The sequence below is a fragment of the Pinus tabuliformis genome, chromosome 5_2, assembly GCF_031772625.1.
Source record: "Pinus tabuliformis cultivar Carrire ecotype Pingquan chromosome 5_2, CPIR1, whole genome shotgun sequence".
NCBI classification, from domain to species: Eukaryota; Viridiplantae; Streptophyta; class Pinopsida; order Pinales; family Pinaceae; genus Pinus; species Pinus tabuliformis.
Genome location: NC_142306.1, coordinates 719,744,856 through 719,760,340, shown reverse-complemented (window position 1 = coordinate 719,760,340; position 15,485 = coordinate 719,744,856). Strand labels below are relative to the sequence as shown.

Below are 15,485 nucleotides of genomic sequence, written 5' to 3'. Positions count from 1 at the left end.
CTTTGTAGAATTTCCATCTGAGATAAACATATCTCCTGACCTACAGCCGATGAAAGCATCTGTTGTGGCTAACCAAGGTCTTCCTAGAATTAAGGGATGTCCTCCTAGATTGCTCTTGGGTGTTAAGATCATGAAATCAACAGGATATTCCCAAGAATCTAAGGATACACAAACATCCTCTAACACACCATCTGGTTTAATAACAGATCTATTTGCTAATTGCAACAAAGTTGGTGTGTATTGAAGATTAGGAAGCCTAAGTGTTAAAATTGGCAACTAGGGCCAAACTCCATGTGGGTCATCTTATTTATGACAGCTGATATCTATCTGCTAATTGCAACAAAGTTGGTGTGTAGTGAAGATTAGGAAGACTAAGTGTTAAGATTGGCAGCTAGGGCCAAAATCCATGTGAGTCATCTTATTTATGACAGCTGATATTTTTATTGGATCCCTCTCATCGAGAGGTGTAGGATTGATCTAAAGATCATCCAATTTCGATAAGTATTTATGAAGTTATGAATTTATTTATGTTATAAAACAAATTGTCAAGTCGGCCAGCGACTTGTGTAGGCTCAGAAGCCCAATAGTCATGCCTATTCATCATCCACGTTTTAGTATAAATAGAAGAGGACTTGAAGTCATTTTTGGGACACACACTTCATGTGATCTCCTCTCCACGTCTTTGGGTTTTTGGAGAAGGAGAAATGCTGAGAGTAAACGCTAGTGTATGATGCCCTAGCCGCAGGTCATAAAGACAGGACATACGCAGGTCATAAAGACACTTATGTACAGGTCATGGAGACAGTGATACACTGTTCATGGAGACAGTGATACGTTGTTCATGATAAGACATTATACGCTGTGTAAAGGTGACCGTAATAAGCCCTAGCCGCAGTCACAAATGGAGACACCTAGCCGCAGTAAGGGAAGCAATTCATACGCTGTAATGGAGACTATATACGCACAGCATGGAGACTCTATACGTTCATGGAACGCACAGCATGGAGACTCTATACGTTCATGGAAACATTTGTATATACGCAGCTATGGAGACTATCTACGCACAGCATAAAGACCTCTCTGCGCAGTTAGACATTGATACACAGTCAACGTAATGCCCTCATCATTTATACGCAGGGCAAAGGAACTCCACACGCAGTCATGGAAACTCATGCATATAATGCAGACTATATACGCAGCAATGGAGCAAACGCACAACTACGTGATGCCCTAATCCGTTGACAATGGAGCAAATGCACAGCTACATGAAGACCCTAATCCGTTGTCAATAGAGACATATATACACAGTTATGAAACCATATACGCAGTCATGATATACGCATTGAGAACAACGTTGTCATGATATACGCATGGAGAGCACCATATACGCTGTCAAGAAATATGCAGCAAGAACGCATCTTACTTTCTGGGCCAAAGCATATTTTGGCATACGTATAGATCAGTATATATATGTGTGTTGATCTGAGCTCCTGCTAGCTCATATACCCTCAGCAGTAATGAACGTTATTCTTGGTTATAATATCAGAACTCAATCCTGATCATAATAATCTCGTCTCGGCATCAATTTAAGGATGAGCTTCTCAAACATTGTCACAACTTTAATGGAAGTATATTCATTATACTAATTGAAGCCTGTTGACAATGTGAGGTAAACTAGATGGACAACGTGTAAACCTTTGAGTATTGTAGGTGACAGCGTGGCACATAAGGCAGCCTTAAGGCTTAAAGGGTTGTTAGCAAGGTTGGAAGTTATAGTCATAAAGGGTAGCATGATAATGAATGAGATCATGAACATGGGCAACATGATGATGAATGAGACCATGGAAGATGCAGCGCAGTGAACATGATAAGTAAGGAGCAGCATGATGATGTGAGCAGATGAGAGCAGCTCAATCATCTAGGTCCAACACTATGATGGGGCACTGGAAGTTACAGTCATAAAGGGCAACATGATGATGAATGAGATCATGAACATGGGCAACATGATGATGAATGAGACCATGGAAGATGCAGCACAGTGAACATGATAAGGAGCATCATGATGATGTGAGCAGATGAGGGCAACTCAGTGATCTAGGTCCAGCACTGTGATGGGGCACCATGGTGCCACACGATAAGGTGCAACAAATGGACGAGATGCAGCACCTTGATAAGAGAAGGAGTCATCTTAGAGAATCAGTTGAAGCAATATGTCTTCAACTGATCTCTGCAAATATGAAAAGTCAAAGTGTTGACTTCTATTGTAAATGTACTATCTCTCTCACTTTCTCTGCTGAACTTTGAAGAACATAAAAGAAGAATTGATCAAGGGTTTCCCCACATTGTGGGGTTTGTCCCTGGCTAGCGCCACATCTTGTGTCCTCTTTGTCTTGGCTTGTCTTCTGCGATTTATATTTATGTTCTATCTACAGTTTACTTTAATGCTGATGTGATTGCTAACCCGAAAAAGATTTTGAACTAACTGTGAAAATTGAAATAAATTGCTCTAGCATAGAACATACCTAAAATTAACACTAAGTGTATCCATCACCTGTTTGCTCATTATGTTTATAGCCGCTCCTAGGTCAATCAGTGTGTTTGGTATTTCAGTTCCATTGATGTGAATTTTTACAATGGGGCTTCCTGGGTCTAGATACTTTTGGATTATCGTTTTTCCCATCATAATGTCTGCAATTTTTCCGACTAACTGAATTTTTTTTATATCTTTTCTTTTTCTTCTTGATCGTTGTGTACTTAATTCCTTAATTGTTTTTGCAAAAATTGGTATTTCTTTTATGGCTTGCAATAAAGGAATCTTAATACAGACATTTCTCAATTCGTCCATCATATTATAATCAAGCAAGATAATTTGTTTCTCTACTCCATCGATTTTTAAACTTTCTGGGAAAGGTGGATTCACTGATATTCAAGGTTGTGCTATGATAGGAGTATTTATTGGAATTTCTTTTGTTTGTCTAGTTTCTTTTTGTGGAAGAGAGGTCTCTCCTTCTTCTGACTGATTCTTATATTTTTGAAGATCCAATTTTGTTTTCTGAATGACAATGGGAGGGTTTTTTGGTAATACCCTTCTAGACCTCAATTGAACATTGTTTAGGTCTAGTGGGGTTATTACATAAGTTTGAGGATTCTGACCCTCCATGTTGTATACTGGTTGTTGTGGTACTTTATTATTAGGATTTGGAAGTGGTTGAGCGGGTAGTTGATTTGATTTTTGTGGAAATGGTAGGGAAAGTTGCGGATTTTGACTCTGTACTGGGACTTGTGGTAATTGATTAGTTTGAGGAATTTGATTGGACGGGGTTAAGAATTGTGGTGGAATATAGGATGGCAAGTATTGTTGATATTGAGCATAGGCTCCATAAGGATTTTTCCATCCTTGATTCCAAGGTTGTGATTGTGGCAGAGCCCAAGACTACCAAGCTGGATTCCAATTACTTTGTGAAGATTGGGCAAATTGTTGTGGTCTAAATCCTTGTGGTTGATTTGGTTGGGGGTTTTGCCATGGTCTTTTAGCTAAAAAGTAGAGAGGGTCTACTGGTTCTGAGATTCCTTCATCATTGAATACAACCTTGAGACCTAGTAAGGATGGACATTCCTTTGTATCATGATTATCTGCACATATGACACAGGTTTCTATGACTTTTGAGTCTAAGGGACATTCTCTCAGAGCATGTTTCTTCCGACATTTGGGACAGAAGATAGATAATGTAGCATTTTTGGAATTTTGCTTGTTCTGTATTTTAAGGGTGTCTATTTGTTCACTTAAGCTCCCTAAAATATCTGTCTTAAAGGTATCAAGCAGGTTCCCTATTTCTACCCTACTAACTGTTCCAACTGCAGACTTGTTTATTCTTGATAAGAGAGGGTCTCTAGGACTCTTTCCAACTCTTGCTTTGCCCCTTGAGATATGTACACACAAATCACAAATATCTGCAAATGGGAGTTGGGAGATATCTCCTTTCCCTGTCAAGTTAAGTAGATCGATCCATTCATCTTTAACAACTCTAAGTAAAAGAGCTTTTAAGGTTTCTTCATCCAAATTATCCATTTTTGCTCTTTTAACATTATAAACAAATCTTTCTACTAAGTCTTCAAGATTCTCATCTTCTTTCTGTGTCATCTTGAAGACTTCATCCTTAAGGTTGCTAGGCATACAATAGTCTCTGTACTTGCCCAAGAAAGCCTCCTTCATCTGTGCCCATGTTGCTATAGAATGCACTCCCAAACTCATAAACCATTTTAATGTTGAGTCTTTTAATGTGGCAGGGAATAATTTCAACTTTTGAGCATCATGCAGATAGTCATATGATCTGCACAATACTTCAAATTCAAAGAGAAATGTCTCCGGATCCTCGTTTCTTTTCCCATGGAAATTAGGAAGAATCAAGGGTGATATATTTTTCATTGTGAGGGTTGTATCCTCATCAAGGATAGGGAATCCCGAAAGATCTTGATTCCCCCTGCCTCTACCCCCTCCTCTACCTCTACCTCTTCCTCTTCCTCTGCCTCCAATCCTATCCTCTTCACCATGGACATTATGTACTTCTCCTTCTTCTTCAGCCATGATAGATTCTTCGAAACTAAGATAGTGTTCTTCTAATCTTTCTGGTTCCTCTATCAATGGTTGTTCAAAATAAGTTTCCAATCCCTCCTCTTCACTGGGAATTTCTAATTCTTCTCCCTCGATTTGTTCACCAGTGGAGGACAGAAAGATTACTCCTGTGGTTGGGGATGTAGGATTTTCTTCAATTACAGCCTCAATAGAGGAAGTAGGTGAAGTTTTGGATTGAATCCTGATCTTGAGACTTAAGGAAGTCTTTGTCTTCCTCTAAATGGAATTTCGGTTTGAGTAGGTGGTGTCGAATTTCGAAATCGTGGTGGAGTGAGTGGATTTGTGGGAATTAAACTTCTTCCTCGTCCTACAAATCTACCTCTAGAGTCTCTATCCCTACGCATGTCATGTTTTTAAATTAATGATGGTTTTGTTTGTTGTTTTTTTTTATGGCTTCTAATTATACTTCCCCGGCAACGACGCCAAAATGTTTGGTCAATTCAATGTCCTTGAATTGGCAATCATAAATTGTCAACCAGGGTGCGTAGACTGACGAAGTATAGGTGCACAATATGTGCTTAGAAGCTATCTTAGTATGTCGTTATGTATTTGTCACAGTCTAGTCCGAGGGTGGAGGTGATGTTGTTAGTTGAACTAATGTTGTCATTCTTAAGGATAAGTTTCCTAGGAATCAATCGTTGTTCAATCAGTTTGTGGATGATGTGAGGGTGGTTTTACTTATGTTAAGTTGTTTGGAGTTTGATTTTAAACCTCTTGTTGCAGCTCCTAATCTTCTAAGTGTAAAATAGAATCTTACTCTAGCATCTATGAAGGAATTACTTTTGAACTCAATTGTTTTAGGAGAACTCTTCTCACTTGTTCAATTTCTGTTCAAGCACTGTAATCCAAGCAACATTTTTGAATTGAACACACTCAACTATGTTGGATAATAAGCAAAGAAAATAACTGTGCAGTACCAGGTATAAAGCAAAGTAAACAGCAGTCTAATCTAGGTATAAAGCAAAGTAGAATTCTTATGCAGGTAACGATTTGAAATCATTATACAACATATTCACACAAAACAGAGTAATTGAATAATTGAAAGAAATCAGATTGCATTCGATCAAAACCTGACACTGATTGCAGGGGCCCTCCACATAGCAGTTCAGAGCTTTAAACCAGTACAATACTTGCACACAGAAACCAAATTCATTCACACGGAAATCATAAATTGTTCAGAAAACATTTCATACGGCACGCACCCAAATACCAGTGCGGCCATTGAATTTATAACATGTCTTTTGCATAACTGTATGAGAATTCTAAGCCTAATATCTCTTAACCCTATCTAATCTTATATCGTGAAACCGTCGTTTTTCTATTTCGAAAGCAAAACGATAAGGTTTCAGCTTATCTCGGCTCTGTGCTGCGTTAATTTGACGGTTGACTCGAGGTTTGACCGCGATCTCCTGTGCCACCTTTGGAAAATGGTTTCGAGTGAATAGGAAGGTATTCATGAGGGAATCACCTTCTATCCATCCTCACCTTTCGTTACTGAACTGGAGCTCCGAAACTTCGCGAGCAACGAAGGCAGCTATGGAATCCTGGACTAGCTGCGGAAACACGTCAATTCCGTAGCTAATTGTAACTTTAATTAAAACAATAGGGTATTCAGCTGAATATGAACAAGAAAACATACTAATGCATACCTTCATCGAAACCTTGGAGATATGGCTTTATTAAGTGGTGCATATATATGAAAAAGAGAGGATTATTAGGCAAAAGGGATGTCATGGTAGGGCAATCTTCAGACTCTACAATCGAGGCACCTCATGTACCACAATTTCTCCCTCCTAGAAATTATAAACCCAAGTGTGGGCTTCCCTCTTACTAACTACCCTTGTACCCCAGCGTGTGACCCAGGGGTGCCCCTTCTCATTCCCTACTTCATTCACCCATCTGTCACATGCCACCACCTTTTGAAGGATGTACCTTGACTATATTATCCCCTTTGGAAGTAGAAACCACTTAATAGGATTATTGGTTAACCCTATTTGGAGTTTAGGAGACATTAGCAGATCCCGAAACCCATTATGGAAGGGCAAGCCATTATTAAGTCCCCACCTGTGGTCCATGATTAGGTAAGCTCATTTACTCAATTTCTCTAATGACTTTTTGCACTGGAAGGCAAGGTGATGCTTTGGAACTTATGCAAGATTGTCAATGGTTTCCATCTTGGGTTTGGTCTCCCTATACAAAGTCCTAATCCTCCAAAGGGCTACATTGGCACATGTACAATGAGCGTTGAGAGCCATGGGCCTCCACAGCAGCAGATTGCACTCGATGAATCCCCACAGTCATTCATATATTGCTCATGGTTCACTTATTGGACGAGGAAGATGCACCTGATCCATCATGCCCAGTTGGCCCCTGATCTACACCATACACTTGGCAGATGATCCAGGACTTGCACGATGATGTGGCATCACCTACACCGTCATCCTAGCCCTTGCAGGCGATCTACAGGCATCTTCGATTTGTTTGGAGACCCATGAGGACACTCGTGTGCCCCCACATGTCATTTGGAGCACCATAGGTTATCACAATGGGCCAACCCCTTGTCCACTGCTTTTGAGGGTCCTATTCTTCAATGTGGCACCCATGGACCTCATTAGGTCTCTTAAAGGGCCCTACAACATGAATAAATTATTATTTGACCTCTTAAGAGGCTTACTTTTTCATTTATGAGCTAGTTTGGTGGGCTTGTCACCAAAAGTAGTGTTATTAAAACATTATTTTATTTTTGGGGCTTATGTAGGCCAAGGAGGCTAATTCGAACTCCTAAGTTGTGTATAAATACAAGTGAGATGAGCTCATTTTCTCATTATCACTTTGGTTTGGATCTCTCTCTTCTTTAGAGAATTTCGCACATTTTCTGGAGGATGAATTGGAGCTTGTATGGATGAATTTTGATGTGTGGATATTGGTTTATCTTCTCTTGGAGCTTCTCTCTTGTCAATTGTGAATGGTTGGATATATTTTGTTACATGTAAGTACACGCTTTTAATGTTATTCTTGTTTTACTTTGTCATATACATTGGACTGGGATTTTCGTTGTTCTAGGGCTAATTGTTGCATGCATTTACTGCTTAAAATTGTGGAATTTTGTCTCTATTATAGCATTTCTCAATGTATGGGCCCTATAATATGACAAAATTCTCCTATGGGTAATCCTATCAAATAATTTGACCTTGATAAGCCATTCCTTTTGCACATCGAAGTATAAAAGCTACAAGGTTGCTTCTTCTTGACCTAGAAGGTTAGTGAAGTGATCTTGAGGTCTCCTTGACTGGGAACCAAGAAATCCTACTCATATTCATCATAGACTCCATTCTCCCAAAGATTAAGGCATTGACCTACCAAGGGTGGTAACTAAAACTCAGATTCTTTCACCTCCTTCTCGGTCTAGCCAGGTTGGGGTACCTAGGGCATCAATTTCCTGACAAGTTAACCATCCAAAAAATTCGATCTCCTAAAGTTGCCTGTGTTTGCCTTTCCTCAATCTCTCCTCCAATTTTGAAGCCATTCCTATGGTGGAGTTGGGATAAAATCCAAGCCCTAGCCCCAACATCAAACCTTGCCCTGCCATCCCCAAGGCTAGTACCTCATAGGGTCAAAACAACATCTTCAAGTGAAATTCTTTCTTTGATACTTTCCCCCACATTGTCTAGGGTAAGAATATAATTAGTTGCTACATACTTTCTTCATCCCCTAGACCAAGTCCCTTGGCCCCGTGTGGTCCCGATCCTTTGAAAGATCATTCTTCAAGAACCATCTGAGATACCAATTCTAACAAGGATTTTAGGGATTGAGGAACTCCTTCACAAGTCTCATCCCATAAACCTAACCCTCAAAATCCTCTCTTCCTTTCCCTAAAATACATAGTACCTTGCTTAGAAAGCAATCAAGCTCCATCCTTCAAACTTTTCTGGGAAATGGTTTATTAAGATCACCCATATCCATTGACTTATCCTTCATTGGTGACTCCATACATATCGGGTCTCCTCCCATCGGTGAAAGTTCGTAAATAGAATGGAATCTTAGCTAAGGTGACAGTGGGCTAAGCAAGCAAGCTCCATCCCTCAAACTTTTCTAGGAAAGGTTTTATTAGTGTCACTTATATCCATTGACTTATCCTTCATTGGTGACTCCATACATATCGGGTCTCCTCCCATCGGTGAAAGTTCGTAAATAGAAGGGAATCTTAGCCGAGGTGACAGCAAGCTAAGTCTTCATTTGGTGCCCTTGGCCTAGCATTTTCCCTTTAGGGATCCCCCTTTGGTCCCCTGCTAATTTGAGTGGTAACATGGCCAAATATTCTTTTATTTTTATTTTTAGCTGCATCAACCTCCAGGCTTCATTCCAGGCCATGACCAAAGGTGTGGGCAAAGGGAAGGGGCAAGCTAATCCTATGTGGACCTAGTGGAGGAATGTAGACCCAGGTGGGAGAAATGATCAATGGGGTACTAATGAGTGGAAAGAGGGTAATATAAGTGGATAAGGGAGCAGGACCACGCAACCAAAATCGGGGTTTCCCATGAAATACCATCCCTAAAGCCAAATGGTCAGTAAAAGAGATCCCACGGGACTAGAATGCAAGATTAAACTTAATATCCAAAAGGGGCCTAGGGGACAAGGGCATAACCTAACCCATTCTTTCCGTCGAAAACCCCATTAATCCATGACCAGAAGTGTCCATGATAAGCAAACTAAAATAATCAATTACCAAATGACAAGGCATACCTTTAAGTTGGGGAGGCCCACCTTCAAACATACGATCATGGCAGATGGTCGAGGGACCACATGGTTGCCTCAGGTGGCGAAGAAATTACACAATGAGCTAGATGGTGGCTGCAGGGGGCTGTTGGCTCCAGGCTGCGGACCATCTTCGAGAAAAAAAAATTCTCTTAGGAATATCACCCACAAAATGGTGGGTAACAATGCCCTAGCAACAAAACCCTTGTAATGTCCCAAATATAAAATTTGCAAAAAATAGCTTTAGAAATTTAAGCCGTCACTACCATAAACAATTTGCACAAATCAAACCACAAAATTTACGGCAAAAACGGGAAATAGAATCTGCAACTGAATAATAGACAATATAAACATGCAGAAGATCTCAGTCTTATTTTATTAATATGTAAATAAGCTGGTACAAGAGCAGGAATATGGCTGAGATGATGGCGCCAACTAGATCTACAATAGCGCCACAACTGGCCTGCAAAACAAACTGAAAACCAATAAACTGTACCCTATGAATCTTGAATGGATCCACCAAGGAAAGAGATGGGTGCTCGCCCACTCTCACTGAATCACCCAAGGGTTTCTGTCCTGGGGCTATTGCTGAAGTAGAGAACCGGGTTCTCAAAATCTCACCACAATTACAATACACAAATCTAAGATGCCTCCAAATGACCTCCTCCTCCTCTTTTATAGATCTCATGGATAGATCTCCAAGCCTCTAAAAGCACCTTATTTTTTTATTTTTTTATTATTCTAGAAGCTTCTCCATTGACTTTATCTTAAGTGACTTTTTAATTTAATTTTATTTCACTTAAGTCACTTTTGGGCCTTTTCCTCCAATTAATTATTTTTCCTTAATTAAATGACTAATTAAAGTCATTTTTAATTAAGGAAAATGGTAAATTTTCCACCATACTCTCTCTAGCCACTAGAAATTACTTCTCAGCATCTCATCCTGTAGATCTTCTCGTTTTGGTTCCAACAAGCTATTACACTAAGGTTTTTTATCAAATAATCTTCCTGGAATGCCACCTCCAACATAATTAATTAAGTTAGGCCCCATAATAATGCTAATTTTTAAAAGTTATCGGAATGCAATGGAACGAAAGGCAAGTTTTGTAGATGATGCAATATGCCAAGTGAATGCCATTGGATCCCATAAAAACTCCTCAAAACTCCTTCGGGACCCCCGATGATATAATCCTACTTCTGTGGCCTGGCCATCACATACCTTGGAAACCCATCATGGTTGTACTATAGAGAAAAATAAAAATGGGGACATGACAAATCCTCCCGCCCCAAGATTGTTTTCCCTCACGCAATCCACACCTATCTACTGTAGAGGCATCTGCAAACAGATACCAAGATCCCATATGAACCACTGGTCCACATCATGCCTCCAAGCAATCCAAACATGATTGGATCCCTCAATACCTGGATCCCAAGCCCATCTCTGACTCATCCTGCTACTAGTAGATCCACCTGGATCCCAATGCCACCATGGCCAATCATCGCCCAAATCCCATGGCCCTGATTGTGCTCTATCTCTGGCCATAGATGCTACTCCACCAGTAGAATACCAACTCATCACCTCTCTCTAGTCCAACCCTTGGCATAGACCAAGGTCAACCCCACTATGCTAATGTTGTGAAGGAATGTTGATGGACGACCAACCTATGCCTAACTGCCAACTGGGGCATGTAGTGTCCCCTATCTCTAAGGGCCCCTGCTATACCACACTCCTGACTAAGAATGACACTCCATCAATAGGATACCAACTCATGATCTCCCGCCAATCTACCCCGTGGAAAGAATCGAATGCATGGACACCTATGTAAGGAACAAATCTACTGTGTTGTCACTAGTCCATGCTCAACTCATGTTGCTCTGTCTGGTCAATCAACAAGATCTGTCCAAGAAATCCTTCTCCTCTCCCTATAATGGATAAAAGTGGGCAAGCTTTGCTACAAGCCCTGTCAATGTACCATTGGAGATGGTTGCTCCCTAAAAGTACTACAAGTTTGCCAACTACCTGTGCATCTAACTGCACTTCATTAATGGGTGGGCCTAAAGATGGATGCACCACCATCTCAAAAAGATCCTCCCTTATCTGATTGGAAACTCTAAGCTCCTCCAGTCTATTAACCTCCTACAAATCTATACTATCAGGCTCCATTGCCTCCTGATGACAAGTGTCTGCAAATAGTACAACCCTACTAGTAGTTTGTGCATCTGTCTACTCCTCATCAATGGTTGGTCCAAAAGAAGGTTGATCATCCTTCTCTATCATGAGCTTAACATGACCCTCCAATTGGCTCTCCACAAAAGGTTCATCATGCATCTTGTGCATATCATCCTCATCAGTGTGAAAATCTGGAGACCCAAATTTCTACTGCAGCAACTGATTAAGTTTCTTCTATTTGTTAAATAGCTGAACAAATTATTTACTGTGTTCTACGGTAAATATCAAAACCAATACACTACAGCCTTCACTAACTAAATTATATGCGGAAACAAGAACTGAGCAAGAAGAAATACACAACACAAGTCACACCGTTGTTTTCAGACAAATCTCCCTGGAAAACCCAATGTGGGAAAACCGTTGCAACAGCTAAGGGTTTGTATTATTAAGCAGTAGTTTTATGAATACGATTCTTCGGATGCCCAAACTGGAGATCCTATACAAATACCTAACTAGGCAAAAAGGTAGCGAGATGAACTCACCCTGTCACTGGAAGATCCAGCACTGATATGCGCTAGAGATGAGCCTTTGCGCAATCTCTTTGCAGTACTGCATCACACCCACGCAGTCACTACTACTAGGACTGCGTTGCACCTCCTCTAGATCCTCTGCTGGCTGGAAACTTCGGCCCTCTGGCCTCCCAGTCTCACACCCCGGCTCCGGCACTAGATCCCAATTGTTCCTCAGCAGAATTTTGATCTCCCTTTGAAGATCTGCGCTGCCACAGCATAGCTCTGCGTGGCCCTGCGTCAACCTCTCTGGACGTCTTTCTACCCTCTCTGCCTTGTACTCTCTAGATCAGGGAAAGTTCCTCCATAAACTATCCCTGCCCCTCACTACAAGAAATCACCTTGATCACTTCTCTGAGAACTGTTGTGCTGCTCTCTTGAGAAAATCAATCTCTAATCTCTCACTCAATGTGTTTTCCAAATGCCCATCGAAGTCCTCCTTATTATCTTCTTGTTGAGTAATCAACGACACAGATTAGATTCTAATCAATGGCTTAGATCATTTCGACTTTATCCTCGTCTTCTTCTAGAAGTTTCACCCCCAGTTTAATTAATACCCCTTAATTATTTTAATTTCCTAAGTTTAGACTTAGGCACCCATTAAAAATAATTAATTATTTTAATAAAACCGTCTCCAGGTGGAATTTCCCAAAACTATTTATGGGTATTATGGAATACATGTGTCCTAGCCTCCCTACAAATTTTGAGGCTTAGATCACGTCCGATGCTATCAAAAATCAACAGTCCCTCTTAGCGAAGAATGTGCTCTAGTAATGCACGTTGCTAAAGCATCATCTTGACTCTGTAACAGCTCCCTCTTCGTTGCTAATGTCTGACATCACTGCCCATCAACTACTGCGCAAACGTTGCATTTGTGTTGCTGCTGGCCCTACCACTACAAACATTACATCTACACTACAACCCTCGCAAATGTTTCATTTGTGCTATTGCTAGCCCTGCCACTGCCAACACTACATCTACACTACAACCCTCGCAAATGTTGTGTCTGTGCTACTTTGGCCCTGCCACTGCCAAAACTGCATCTGCACTGCAACCCTCTCCAACTGTTGCTACTGGCCCTGCCACTGCCAACACTGCATCTACACTACAACCCTCTCCAACTATTGTTGCTACTACAACAACAACGAAAAAGCATCCAAAATACTGAACAGGTGTTCAGCATGATGCATCTATTGCTAGAGTTCTGAAAACTACTAGTCGCTACGCTGACCCTCTGAAGCCTCTGCATTGTTGTTGACTCTGCACTGTGTCAACTGCATTGCTGACAACTCTGTTCTGTGCTACTCAGTCTCTAGTGCTCCTAGCCACTGCAATTGTCGCTCCAGCACTCCTCCGCACCAACTCACACTGGTCCATCTTGCTACTTCTGATATGGGCTCCCATAGCAAGTTATTGATCCAAGAGGTGGACTCCTCAAGGATCCTACCCATTTGCAGTTCTTTCGAACTACAGTACCAGATCACCCCACCTATCCCCTGGAGGTATCTAAGCAACCATGGCAAACTCCTCCTCCTCGATATTTGCAGTTGCAGCCTTTGGATCATGTTTTTCGTCTTTGTCCTTCTTGAGAGGACACTGTGTAGTGTAGTGACCAAATTCACCACACCTGAAACATTTGATCTTCGAGACATCCTTCTTACCCTTCCGCTGCTCCTGTTGCCCCTTTGATGCAAGGGTTGCATTCTCTTCCTCCTCCTTGGGCTTCGTCCCATTGTTGTTGTTGCTATCAAGTTTGCACTTGACTAAGTCTCGCCTCATCTCTTCCTACTGAAGAGCGGCCCACATCCCTTCCCAATCTGGCAATCTCTCTCTGCCCGGGATACTCTAAACAAACACTTGCCATTATTCTGAGACTGAATTCAGGGCCAACCTCACCATCTTGGTAGGTTGAGGCATTGATCCTATAGCTGCCAACAAGTCTCGAACCTCTTGAAGCTTCGATAGGAACGAATCAATGCGTTCCCCCTTCTGCATCCTCGTGGATCTCACCTTCTCCTCCAAGTACATCTTCCGTTGCTCGGAAGATCCCTTATACAACGTAGCCAAGGCATCCCACATATATTTGGCAATCCCTTTGCCAGCAATGTGATATACAACGTGATCCCTCACTCCATCGAGGATCAACCACGTGGCCTTCGCCATTTCAGCCTGGTACTTCTTGAGTGGATCTACATCTGCAGGTTCATCCAGAAGGCAAGAGATCCTAGCCTTCCAAATCACATAGTTGGATGCTCTGTCCAACTGATCTTGATCTCTCAGCTCATTCGCTGCCATCTCTACCAACAAAATGTCGAACTGCCTCCTCTCTCTTTTGCGTTGCTGTTAGGCTGGCCTACGCACTCCCTACTGGAGTTAGTAGATCTGCCTCTCTACTGTTGCTCAGCAATTGAGAAATCGAATTCCCTGGCTAGGAATTCTCTAAGGAAGAAATTCCCTCAAAAAGTGTCTCCTTACTTCTCAAGTTTTTCTACCCAAGCAACTACTGCAAAAACTGCATCTCACCTGAAGACTGCTCTGCACTGAAGCTTCTACTGCATTGCTCTCTCTGCCGCTGACAAATCTCAATCTGGAAATATTACCTCTCTGTCAACTCACTTAAAGAGAGATTTTCCTTGAGAATCTTGCCCTCCTGGCTTGGACCACGTAATCCCTCTGGGGATTCGATCTGCTTCCTACACAGCACTTCGATCTCCCCCCTTCTCTTCAATGCTCGGCTCTTATAGTCTGCTCTCTTGCTTCACCTATGCTCTGATACCATGTGAAAATTTGGAGACCCAAATTTCTATTGTAGCAACTGATTAAGTTTCTTTTATTCCTTAAATAACTGAACAAATTATTTACTGTGTTATACGGTAAATATCGAAACCAATACATTGCGACCTTCACTAATTAAATTATATGCAGAAACAAGAATGGAGTAAGAAGAAATACACAACACAAGTGACACCGTTGTTTTTGGACAAATGTCCTCGAAAAAACCCAATGTGGGAAAATCGGTGCAGCAGCTGAAGGTTTGTATTATTAAGTAGTAGTTTTCTTAATACAATTCTTCGGATGCCCAAACTGGCAATCCTATATAGAGATCTAACTAGGTAAAAAGGTAGTGAGATGATCTAACCCTGTCACTAGAAGATTCGGCACTGATCTGCGTTGGAGATGAGCCTTTGCGCAGTACTGCGTCACACCCACGCAGTCACTGCCGTTGGGACTGTGTTGCACCTCCTCTAGATCCTCTGCTGGCTGGAAACATCGAACCTCTAGCCTCCCGGTCTCACACCCCAGCTCCGCCACTAAATCCCGACTGTTCCTCGACAAAATTTTGATCTCCCTCTGAAGT

General features: G+C 41.5%; 1 protein-coding gene across 1 annotated transcript in view; it reads right to left on the bottom strand.

The window, feature by feature from the left end:
* LOC149161211 (2,3-bisphosphoglycerate-independent phosphoglycerate mutase-like) overlaps positions 1-14,422 on the bottom strand; it is a 353,348-nt gene extending 338,926 nt beyond the window's left edge. The window contains exon 1 of the mRNA XM_089434807.1: positions 14,184-14,422. Within this exon, the coding sequence (XP_089290933.1) occupies positions 14,184-14,422 (239 nt within the window). The remainder of the gene's footprint in view (positions 1-14,183) is intronic.
* Positions 14,423-15,485: the final 1,063 nt, after the last annotated feature.